We start from the raw sequence: 12,792 nt of genomic DNA on the forward strand, positions 1-12,792 counted from the left end.
TTAAAAAGTATTCATACCCCTTGAAATTTTCCACATTTTGTCATGCTACAACCAAAAACGTAAATGTATTTTATTGGGATTTTATGTGATAGACCAACACAAAGTGGCACATAATTGTGAAGTGGAAGGAAAATGATAAATGGTTTTCAACATTTTTTACAAGTAAATATCTGAAAAGTGTGCCGTGCATTTGTATTTAGTCCCCTTTACTCTGATACCCCTAACTAAAATCTAGTGGAACCAATTGCCTTCAGAAGTCACCTAATTAGTAAATAGAATCCACCTGTGTGTCATTTAATCTCAGTATAAATACAGCTGTTCTGTGAAGCCCTCAGAGGTTTCTTAGAGAATATTATTGAAGAAACAGCATCATGAAGGTTAGGGAACACACCAGACAAATCAGGGATAAAGTTGTGGAGAAGTTTAAAGCTGGGTTGGGTTATAAAAAAAATATACCAAGCTTTGAACATCTCACAAAGCACTGTTCAATCCATCATATGAAAATGGAAACTGACAGGCCAGGCAAGGAGAGCATTAATCAGAGAAGCAGCCAAGAGGCCCATGGTAACTCTGAAGGAGCTGCAGAGATCCACATCTCAGGTGGGAGAATCTGTCCACAGGACAAGTCCCGTTTGCAGTTTGCGAGAAGCCATGTGGGAGACACAGCAAATGTGGAAGAAGGTGCTCTGGTCAGATGAGACCAAAATTTAACTTTTTGGCCTAGAAGCAAAATGCTATGTGTGGCGGAAAACTAACACTGCACATCACCCTAAACACACCATACCCACCATGAAACATAGTGGTGGCAGCATGTCATGGGGATGCTTTTCTTTAGCAGGGACAAGGAAGCTGGTCAGAGTTGATTGTAGGATGGATGGAGCCAAATATAGGGCAATCTTAGAAGACAACCTGTTACAGTGCAAAAGACTTGAGACTGGGGTGGAGGTTCACCTTCCAGCAGGACAGCAACCCTAAACATACAGCCAGAGATACCATGGAATGGTTTAGATCAAAGCATATTCATGTGTTAGAATGGTCCAGTCAAAGTCTAGGCCTAAATCCAATTGAGAATCTGTGGCAAGACCTAAAAATTGCTGTTCACAGACGCTCTCCATCCAATCTGACAGAGCTTGAGCTATTTTGCTAAGAAGAATGCGCACAAATTTCCCTCTCTAGAAGTGCAAAGCTGGTAGAGATATCCCCAAAAAGACTTGTAGCTGTAATTGCAGTGAAAGGTGGTTCTACAAAGTATTGACTCCGGGGGCTGAATACAAATGCACGCCACACTTTTCACATATTTATCTGTAAAAAATGTTGAAATCCATTTATCAGTTTCCTTCCCCTTCACAATTATGTGACACTTTGTGCTGGTCTATCACATAAAATCCCAATAAAATACATTTACATTTTTGGTTGTAACATGACAAAATGTGGAAAATTTCAAGGGGTATGAATATTTTTTCAAGGCACTGTATACAATCCAGTTCTTCAAGCGAAATGCTTGCAGCTTATTTTATCCCATTGATCACAAACACCTTTTACATATACTGTTCCTTTTTCTGTGCTTTCTGACCCACAGCTGATTCTCTCCATCTCTTCTGTGCGATCTGTCCTTCTTATAATGCATTCTCTGTTTGCAGCAGCTGCTAGCTTTGTGTTTGTGCTTACCATACTCTAACACCACTACATATCAATCCACTGTTGCCCGATCACACAAAAGGAGAACAAGCATAGTTTATATCTGTTTATATCCTTATGTCTTGTATTTTTGTAGCTCGGGATGGGACCCCAAAGACTGCAGCTTCGCTTGGGAGTAAATCTCCTCCAGCAAAGTCTCCTGTTGAGACTCCAAGAGAAAGAAAGACTTCTGCATCAGATGAAAAGAAGAAAGTGGTGAGTGATCATGACCAGCAGTCACTAGAGCTCTAGTAATATGATGGGTGAATAAGGAGTGATCGATATCAGCAGTGCTACGAAACCTTATTTCTTGCTCTCTCTGTAGAAACAACTGGGATACCGGGATTCCAGCTACTACTGGGAAGTGAACTCCAGTGAGGTGGTGATACTGAAACGCATTGGAGCAGGCTCCTTTGGCACAGTATTTCGTGGCAAGTGGCATGGCGATGTAGCTGTCAAGATTCTCAAAGTGACCAATCCAACATCGGAGCAGATCCAGGCCTTTAAGAATGAGATGCAGGTTCTCAGGTGGGTGAGCGGTGGTGGTAGGGACTAGTAAGGATAAGCAGAAGTCCTGCACTGCAGGTAACTTTTCTCGTCTTGCCTAACATCCCTTTCCTTATTTCCCTGCACAGGAAGACACGTCATGTCAACATTCTGCTTTTCATGGGCTTTATGACAAAACCCAACTTTGCAATAATCACCCAGTGGTGTGAAGGGAGCAGCCTGTACCGCCATCTGCATGTGCTCGAGACTCGATTTGACATATTTCAGCTTATCGACATTGCAAGGCAGACAGCACAAGGGATGGAGTAAGTGAAGTTAATAGTTTGTCAGGTGGAAAACAGAAATGTGTTATCTGCCCTTCCCATGCACATGGCCATGTTCTTGTTTATGAATTCATTTTGATATGCACTATAGTTTGTTTAGTCTGTATCCTGTACATAGTGCATCCTTTATACGTTAAAAGGCAACTCAACCGGTAAAATTAATTGGTGATCTTTTGAGCCTATCCAAGAATGCATTGCATCTGTAATGTCAGCAGTTTTTACAGTGTTTCTGGGTAACACTGCAGCCTTTTGTATTCTGATTTTGTGCCTCCTGCCTATGCTGCAGTATGAGCGGGCAGAAACTAGGGAACAATTATCCCTCCTTTTTGTACACTTGAAATTTGAGACCTTTCATCAAACGATAACCAGGCTGGTGAGGAAATTAGAATCGCATACCGGAGAGATTTATATTCGTTATAGTTTGCCAGTCTATAGCTTATGTCTTGGATACTCCCAACTGTGAGATCTGCCATTCTTAACACTGTTCTAGTCTACCTGAGAGTTTGGGGTTTCCCTGCTCACCTTTGCCTGTTCCAATGGAGCTTTTTTCCCATCATTGTTAGAAATACAATCATCTCAAATAAGATGATTTACACATAGTCACAATATTGTAAACCATGTTTGATCCAATAGAATGGGAAAATATTTGTAAACGAATGAAAAAAAGAGCAGGTAGCTTCTTTGGACACCCAAGGTTTTTTGACTACAGGCTGCAGTGATGGAAATCCAGTGTAAGATAATATATCATTTTGCTACCAACAGCTAAAACCTTTTCATATTCAAATGTATTTTTTGCAGAGTATAAAAATTGGTCATGGCCTTATTATGTCAACACAGTTGCTGTAATTCCTAGCATTTCTCACTCACTTTTCTTTTACTTCCTAGTTATCTTCATGCTAAAAATATCATCCATCGAGACCTGAAATCCAACAGTATCCTGTAACCAGACAGAAAAGTGACTTCATGAACAATGTTTAGTATACTTTGGGTAACGTTTGTAATTCTGTGTGTTACCACTAGAGGTAGACACAGTACATCTGTTAACAAATAAAGAATTTTTTTATGGGAGATTTAAAATGGGCCTTTATATCTCCATAATGAATGTTTAAAGTGATTTCAAAGGTTGAAATTAAAAAAACAAAACAAAACTAATATATAATATATTTGCTTGCTCTGTGCGATGATTTTGCACAGAGCAGTCCTGATTGTCTTCTTTTCAGGTTCCCACTGGTGGTCCTGGCTCATACCCCCAGCTAAATACCCCCCCCGATAGCAAGCCTCTTACTTGGTTTGCTCACCAGCCGCACTCCTGTGAATGGAAACTGTCCATTCACACAAAGCATGGCTTGGCCTCGCTCCGTATTTTCTCCTTATTTACTCACTAGCTGTGATTGACAGCGGCAGGAGCCAATGAGCAGACAGAGCCCCGGTGGTGCTCTCGTGCACATCACTGGATCGAGATGGGGTTCAGGTAAGTTTAAGGGGGGCTTAGGGGGGAGCTGCAGCCAGAAAGTTTTTTATCTTAATGCAGAGAATACATTAAGGTAAAAAAAAACCTTCTGCCTTTAGAACCACTTTAAACTTTTAAAATAACAAATAATTCTATGTAGTATAAAAAAAAAATTCCAATGCCCTGTTTTGGTTCTGGGAAACTCTGCACCCATGAGTAAATGTAGCTGCAGAGACCTTCACCTTAGAGGTCTCCTGTTTGGAGAGTGGTACTGTCAGGCAATGGCACTGCTTGTCTTTAGAGGGAGAAGTAGTGATTGGGACAGCTAAAGAGGTTTGGGGGGGGGGGGTTAGGCGGTAATTGGGGAAAGTCTATGGTCAAGCTGGAAAGCTTTAAGAGATGACTGCATGGAAAATTCTTCTTAAAGAACAGACTGCTATGTAGCATGCATCATGGTTGTGGTGAGTTACCACTTTTACCTTAACCCTCTGTAAAAGATATCTTCCTTCATGAGGGTCTCACTGTAAAGATCGGGGACTTTGGACTGGCCACAGTGAAGACACGGTGGAGTGGATCCCAACAGGTGGAGCAGCCCAGTGGTTCCATCCTATGGATGGTAAGTCCTTGCACCTCTTGAGTTTTTCATCTGCATGCTTTGTTCGTGATGTATGCGTTTGCTCACATTTTATATATGGTGTTTTTCCCAGGCCCCAGAAGTGATAAGGATGCAGGAGACGAGTCCGTACAGCTTTCAGTCTGACGTGTATGCATATGGAGTGGTCCTGTATGAACTGATGGCTGCCTTGTTACCGTATGCGAATATAAACAATAGAGATCAGGTAGGATGGGAACCTGTAACTCCTAGCTTTCGCTTCTCTTACTGAAACCTTTTAGAACTGATATGATTTAGTAAGCACACAACTAGGGAAAATCGATAAGTTCCAAAACTTTAGACTTCGATGTGTTATGTGATCAATTCATGTAACAAAAGTAATTAATAGCCATTAATAAAGGCAAATAAAGTATTCACAAAAGCCCATATACTTGTCACACAAACCTTTTTTTAAAATTTTAAAAATAATCCATGCAACCAATCATGTCAGCCAACTCCTCCTATGTCTGCCCAGATAAGTCCACTTAGTCCGCCATAGTTGGAGTACTGTGTAATATAATAAAATATAGGAGTGAAACCCCTGCGCTACCTCAATAATGAGAGAGAGGGAAAAAAACAAAAACCAACAAAACGCACACAAGCAGACAGGAACATAAAAAAAGTGTGATGATAGTGACTGCTGCTAACATCAAATTGTGTTCCCACAATTTGCTGTGTAATATAGTGTTGTCAGATTTCATTGAGCTCCTCAAAAGTGGAAATGTGGATCTGCTTCCTGAAGTTGATGTATAACCAGGAGGGATGAGCTCAGGTGGGTTTGGATCCTAATCTGAACCCATTTGAGTCAACTCACCAGGAAGCGGTCACTTGTAGTGGGCCAATCATTTGCAACCGAGACATTCCTTGCCCTGCAGTGACACATATACCTGACACTTGTATATGTGCAATTGCATGATGGGGAATGCCCTGATGACTTACCCAGTATAGGTGATGGCTTTTTGGCAGGCTTGCTCAAGTGGGTTCAAACTGGGATCTGAACATGCAAAGCTCATCCCTGATCATTGGTTACATTCAAACTTCTGAGCAGGTTTCAGTCTGATTAGTAGATGTGAAGAGCTTCTTAACACTGACACTTCTTGTATGTTAGTGAATGGAAGGAGTCTGCGGTGTTAGAAACTGCTGTCCTGCACCACAAACGGGGATCCCAAGATTACCAACAACAAGAGATTGTGCTGGAAAAATGCACGAAAGCAATGCTTATATGAAAAGTTCTGTGCAGAGTAGCTGTGCTCCCTAGACTAGAGATTTCCTTTTAACAGACATTTTCATGTCAATGTGCAAAAAGCTTTGGTGTTCTGTAACTTCCAGAAATGTTAAAGTGGAAGTCCAGAAAACTCACTTCCCCTCCAACGGTCTGACCTTTTGGTTGCTTTTTTGCTGGCACTGAAATCCCCCCCCCCCCCCCAGCTTTTTTAGGTGCTGGATCTTCAGCTGTACTGATTGGCAAGCATGGGGTGACAATAAAGAGCCTACCTGCTCAAAGTTTTTTTTCGTTTTGCTTTAAGAATTCCTTCAATGCAGCCACAACAGTATTTAGTTAGTTACAACTCCCTGACTGTAACAGAAGTCCCCACACAGCTAATAAACTGCAAGCAGTTTGGCACATGGTTTATGGCATCCCTAGCAATAAACAGTACTTCCCAGAAAACCTTATCTATGGTGTAGAATTCCCCCTCTTACCTAGCACTCATTGTGAAAGATTTCGGTAAGTACAGCAGCAGGTGAAAACTTGAGTTTCACTTTTTCCTCCGTCAACCTTTCCTGCATGATATTATTTTGACTTGCTGGTTAAAAGTAGCTTTTTTAGGTCTTTATCAATATTTGTGAAAAATCACTTTTAGGTGGCAGCTGACATGAATACATAATCCTTGTCTTCCAGAGCTGAATGGTGGACAGTGGTGTTTGTAACTCTGGGTTGATGTGGGAATGGCATCTTGAGTGAAATGATAACTAAGTGACCTTGCATCATTCTCTTTTTACAGATCATTTTCATGGTCGGTCGTGGTTACCTCAGTCCTGACCTCAGCAAAGTGTCCAATAACTGTCCCAAAGCCATGAAAAGACTTCTATCAGACTGCTTGAAATTCAAGAGGGAGGAGAGGCCTCTGTTCCCACAGGTGAGCTGCCATCCTCCTGCCTTTAACACTTCGACTGACAAGCAGAGTGGACAGCCGTATTGCTTGTAGGACAGGAGTCTTGTGTCAGATTCTTTAAAAATATTTGGGAAAGATTTACAATACAACACTTGGGCAAGTTGACGCTGAACTCTTGCACACTGGGCTTTTAACCAGCACAACTCCTAGTAAAACACCACACAGTACACAGTAATAATACTCCCTGGCACACCGTTAACCCTTTGATCGCCCCAGATGTTAACCTCTTCCTGCCCAGTGTCATTAGTACAGTGTCAGTGCTTTTTATTAGCACTGATCACTGTATTCGTGTCATTGGAGATGCCAGTGGCAGTTAGTTCCCACCCAGTGGCAGTTAGTGTCAGATTGCCCACTGTACTATCACAGTCCTAGATTGCCGCCATTACTAGTATAAACCCCCCCCCCCCATTGCATTATCTATACCATTGTTTGTCATGATAAATGCTTAGCGGCTCCCGCTCAGGCTCAAATTAGATGCCACCGACTAGTGAGGGTGCAGGCTGGGGAAAGGTCCTCCAGGCCCAAAGCACGCTGTAGAAATGGGAAGAGGGAGCCTGACCACCGCACACCTTGCCCAGCCGGAGTGGTTAGCAGGTAAAAGAAGCCTCAGCTCGATTCATCCTTGCCATATCCCCAACATGTTTCACCCCGCCCCTGGGGCTTAATCATGGAGGTTTAAGCCTCAGGAGTGGGGCTTTCAGTGAGTTAGTAGGTGGCACACAATTCTACTATGTTGTTCTATCTGGAAACACTTGATCTGATTCTTCAGTGTTTTTACAGATGCAGACTGTGACTTTCAATACTAAGTCCTAAGGGAGCCCAGCTCCAGCAGCACAGCTTCTTACTTACGGGGATTTATTGACGATCTGCAGTTTTGTGGTCACAGCTCTACATCACACAACACCTGTAATGTGTTTATCCTAATCACACAGTACAGTACACAGGAATTAATTCTTACTTTATAGGTTATATACTCTACCTTCATGTGATAGGACACTGGCAAAATCTTTCCTGAGAACCCCCCCCCTCCCCAGTGTATCGGATTTCCTTGCTCTTTCAGCTGACACTTCTGTCATGATCTGACTGCTTATTGGCTTAGGGCTCACTACCTATTTCTGATTCAGTTATCATCGGTGTATACAGTGGGAACTGTACCCGGACTCCACAGCAGCAGGATCGACCTGTAATGTCTGCTTATGGCACTGGATCCTACGTTACTTCCTCACTTTGGCATGTGGTGTAACAAATGTAGATAGTGGCAGGATGCTATGCAGGACCAGGACTATGGTCCATTCCTTCGGGGTATGCCCACCCTGGCGGCTCTGGAGCAAGGTCTTGCACTGACAATGCTCCAGCCCCCAGAGTAAAGCTTCCTCACAGATGTGCACACATGTGTCCTGTCTGACTAAAGCAAAATTCTTTGCCATTGATCTGTTCCAAAGGCTGTTGCAATGTCTGTAGACAGTAGTTGCTATCAGCAGTAAACACTCTTTTGCCTCTACTCCCCAAACTAAACATTAGCACCAATATTGATTTCCTTACTTACATTTGCAGAAGGGAAGGGTGGTACTGACATTTTAGGTGAAGGCTTCATCTCCAGAATACACTTAATTCTGCACAGCTTCCACGGATTTCATTTTGCACTAGAAAGAAGGCAACACCTAGAAAGCCTTTCCCTATTCTTGATCAAAACAAATTGGCTGTATATGATCGCTTACCTAACTCCAAGAGGTTATTCACTCCTCCTGGCATATTTGCTGCCTTGTGCCCTGTGGAAGAGGATTTCAAAAAAGAGATGGACTTTTCCCACTGTGGACCCAGACAGTTTTGTATTAAATAATCAATCTACTGTTCCTCTTGAGGACATTGCCTCCTTTAATGTTTCAAATGTTAGACGTTTGGAGACTCTTTTGAAATCTTTCTTTGCAATGACAGGCCCAGCCTTGCAGCTGATTATTGCCATTCTGTCAGTTGCCCAGAAGAGTATGGCAAACCTTCTCCTGATATTGATAATTCTGTTCTCTGTACGACTACAGCTCTTGCCCTCAGCCCTACCTTTCTGGATAGATGCCATGGAGAATTCGATTTGAGTATCTCCAGAATGTCCTTACTTTAGGCTTAGAGCTTGATGGACTGACCCTGTTCGGGAAACTTACCTTTTGTGTATACCCTTCGAAAGTGAGCTCCTCTTTGGAAGATCACCTGAGGAATACATTGAGGCGATTATGGCGGGATGGGGTATCCACCCTATTACCCACAATCACACCTCCCTATTGATTTGTCTCTCTCTACCTCACATGTTCGAACTGTTCACCTCCTCCAGACGTCATCTACTACAGGTCCATCCACCGTACTTGCTCAGAAGCCTTCTTCACAACAAACGTTCCCCCCCATCCCTGGAGGTGGTGGGGGGTTATCTACTGACAATTGCACCTTTTATTTCACTTTTTTTTCAAAGAGGTACACAAAGTCTCTATTACTGTCTTCTCGCTCTGTTCTATAATTGTGTTACTTTAGTAGCAGACAATTCCCCTGTGCAGCCTTTCAGTCACAAATGGTAATCAGCTCCTTTCCCTCTAGGAATAATTATGAGGACTTTCCAAATCCTGTACAGGGCCCTTTGTGCATTTAGGGACACATCCCATCATGGCTTTAAAACATCTGTTCTAATTACTGCAGTAGCTTCTGCTTAGTCTCCTGTAGACCTTGCCATTAGCAAATACATTGTGATTGGTTATACTCTCTATCTATTCACAAAGCAACATAGTCCTTGCATTGCTAAAAAAAAATAAAATAAAAAAATAATAACCACACCCTATGAAGCTGTTTTATTAGACTTTTAATTACACCCTGAACCTCACATTTAAAGGTGCCTTGGAGACCTTTTACTACAAGGCTCCTGAACCTAACTCTTTGAGCCATTTGCCTAAATGCTGATTTTCACATTTCTCCATTTTGGTTGATCCCACATCCATCTTGTGCTCCTTCCTCGAGCTTCTACTGTCTGGGGTATTTGGGTTAAATTATGACATCGTTCCTGTTTATATTTTCCCTTCATTACAACATTTTTGTCTGTGTATGGTTCCCTTTTCAAGAACATACCTTCATTAGCACCCCTCAGTTGCCCCTCCATGGAATTTCTTTCAGGTTCTGCTGAAGGTTCTCTCAAGTTAGCCTGTGCCTTCTTTTCTCCACTCAGGGTCACTTGCATGAACCTGATTAAAGGAAGCCTGTCATGGGGAGACAGCTGCCCTTGCTGAATTCTTCTTCAGAGAAAGCTGGTTGGGTGTGTAACAGCCAAACCAACCCAGAATAAGTTATAATTTCTGACTGATTGTTCTGGTTCAGTGTCTAAGCATACTGAGGTCAGAGGGTCAGCATAATAGCCAGCTAACTGGCATTTTGGGAAAGCTAATAATGGACAGCCCCCACAATTTTTCATTGATAGGTTTGCTTTAAATCCCTAAAATGTTTTTTTTTTTTTTTTTTTTTTAAATAGCGTAGGTAAGGATTAGAGATTCTTTGGATTTTATTGTCACTTGTGTTCCTTCTGGGGACGTTTTTACTTCCTTTCAGGACAGGAGGTCTTGGGGAAACCCTACAATGGGGAAACAACAAAAGCACATTTTTAGTAGAAAGCTATAGAGATGGAATGACAATTTTTATTACTACAAAAGATTTACTGATGGCATCATTAAAATAGCGTATGCCTTTTTATTATGGACTCATTTTGTATTGTTATTTGCTTTTAAGATCCTTTCCTCTATTGAACTGCTCCAGCGAGCGCTTCCCAAGATTGAGCGCAGTGCATCTGAACCATCTCTGCATCGGGCGGTGAATTCTGAGGACCTCAATCCCTTTCTGATTAACACTCTCCGCCTTCTTCCCCACTGACTGGAGAGCACACCGTGTACACAGTTTCACCTTTCTATTTTCGGATTGTCGTCTATGAAGTTGGACTCCGTATTCTGACCTTCAGCATTGGGCTCATGTGGTTTCTCTTCTTGATGCAACTTTACACTCCCTGTTGGTTGAATGTTCAACTCTGTCTTTTTTAAGCCGCTACAAATTAAAACCACTCTAATGAATTTGATTTGCCTCTTCCCCTGCTCAGGCACGGTCAACCTGAAGGCCTCTTCCCAGTCTTCCAGTTCATTCAGTTCCTTGCACGGCGTCCTCTATAGCTGAATATACGGAAAAAACCTGAGCTGTTTTATCTGTTTATCACGAAGATGTGATAACCCCGGGTCTTTTTTTTTAGTCTCTTATCATGTGACTGCAATTTTTCAGCCATTTAAATGGCAGCCTCTGGTCTCTATTGACACTGTGGCATGTGCGGAAACTGCACATTCCAAATTATGTTGAGAGGTAAAACGTGGAGCTTTGCATGACATCAGGAGACATATGTGCCTTCCAGCAGTTGTGGAAAAGTGGTAACTCCATCCTTAAATATTAAAATTGACTTTTTTTTTTGGTAGCAAGTTAAGAATGATTCAGCCCCATGCATTTAATTCTGTATGAAAACACAGAAGGGGGTAATCTGACTTTAGAATCAATTTTACTCTTTAACTGATTTTAAGATCATGAACTCAAAAGCCATCATCGGTCTTGAAGATATTTATTACCGAGTTGAAGACGTGCCTGATTTTGATTTTAATCTCCAGCAACCTATTTTTTTTTTTCAATGAATTGGAGAATTTTCCTTACAACTGATCATTGAAACTTTAGAGTAGGAACAGACACCTGTGTCCCTGTAGCTGTCTAAAACTAAAAGTCTTGGTTTGCCTATACTAAGATTTGCAGTTCCTCAACAGCTAGAGTATGGACCTCTCAAAGATGTATACCATCAGACTTTTCCTGCTGCACTGTCTTCTCGGGTGAGAATCATTGTCGGGGACGAGATGGTTAAATTAAAGTGATGCTTGAGAAACTGTTGGGTGAGGGAATATACAAATCTTAATTGTATTTGAATATAAGGATGTATAATATATATAGTTTTAAATAAAATATGTTTGGTGTAAAAAAAAAAAGTGGCCTCTGTCTTTTTGAAGAATATATATTTTTTTTTTTTACTATAAGGCACACAGGAAATATTTTCCCTTCAGGCTATACGGTCACATACAGGAGGATTTGACACTGACAAACAAGAAAAACTGTAAGGGTGCCCAGGATAACTCCTACTACTACCATGCCTTAGTTTTTTGCTAGTATCTTAAGAGGATGAATATCTTTTTTTCAGCTCTGCTGACACTGAGTCTAACCTATTTTTGCTAGCACCTTTCTTTTTACTCTTCAAGATCTTTTAAGTCAGTCAAGACTGGTATTTCTATTTGTGGCTATCCTTTATGAGCATTCTCAGGCTGTCTTTTGTGGATAGCTGCATCCAGACAATGCTAGACTGGTCATTGTGGGGATAGCCTGCAACTGATGTTAGGACTGGGTTTAATGTAAGGCACTTCCCAGACTCTGTTCTGGTTAAAAGGTAACCATGGTGCTTTTTCCATGCTGGCATTGCCTTGGGGCTTCCTTTGTCTCTAAAGACTCACTTCATCAATCAGCCAAGCATGGGGAGTTGCCTGACATATACACTGCTCAGCATAAATAAGTACACCCCTTTTGAAAAGTAAGATTTTAATCAATATCTCAATGAATACAAGAACAATTTCCAAAATCTTGACAAAACTGAGTTTTATAGAACATTTGTTCAGCTCATTATGAAAGTAAGGTTAATAATATAACTTAGATTACAAAACCTTCAGTTGTACTCAATTTAGTTGATGTAAAAATGAATACACCTTGCAACAAATACTACTCCATCTAGTATTTTGTGTGACCTCCATGATTTGTTAGGACAGCACCAAGTCCTCTAGGCATGGAAGGAACAAGTTGGCGACATATTGCAACATCTATCTTTTTCCATTCTTCAAGAACAACCTCTTTTTAGAGCCTGGATGCTGGATGGAGAGTAATGCTCAACTTTTCTCTTTAGAATTCCACATAGGTGCTTGA

The 12,792-nt window shown here is 41.5% G+C and overlaps 1 protein-coding gene across 2 annotated transcripts in view; it reads left to right on the forward strand.

Annotated features, from left to right (window-relative positions):
* Window positions 1-11,813, forward strand: part of ARAF (A-Raf proto-oncogene, serine/threonine kinase) — a 62,907-nt gene extending 51,094 nt beyond the window's left edge. For both annotated transcript variants that reach the window (XM_089675155.1, XM_089675154.1), the window contains exons 10-17: window positions 1,775-1,893; window positions 2,003-2,205; window positions 2,313-2,489; window positions 3,393-3,439; window positions 4,455-4,573; window positions 4,665-4,796; window positions 6,613-6,747; window positions 10,537-11,813. In XM_089675155.1, coding sequence (XP_089531281.1) covers window positions 1,775-1,893; window positions 2,003-2,205; window positions 2,313-2,489; window positions 3,393-3,439; window positions 4,455-4,573; window positions 4,665-4,796; window positions 6,613-6,747; window positions 10,537-10,677 — 1,073 coding nt within the window. In that variant the 3' untranslated portion in view covers window positions 10,678-11,813. The remainder of the gene's footprint in view (window positions 1-1,774; window positions 1,894-2,002; window positions 2,206-2,312; window positions 2,490-3,392; window positions 3,440-4,454; window positions 4,574-4,664; window positions 4,797-6,612; window positions 6,748-10,536) is intronic.
* Window positions 11,814-12,792: the final 979 nt, after the last annotated feature.

The sequence above is a fragment of the Staurois parvus genome, unplaced genomic scaffold, assembly GCF_062004578.1.
Source record: "Staurois parvus isolate SC_StPar_1 unplaced genomic scaffold, SC_StPar_1.0 ptg000154l, whole genome shotgun sequence".
Lineage (NCBI taxonomy): Eukaryota > Metazoa > Chordata > Amphibia > Anura > Ranidae > Staurois > Staurois parvus.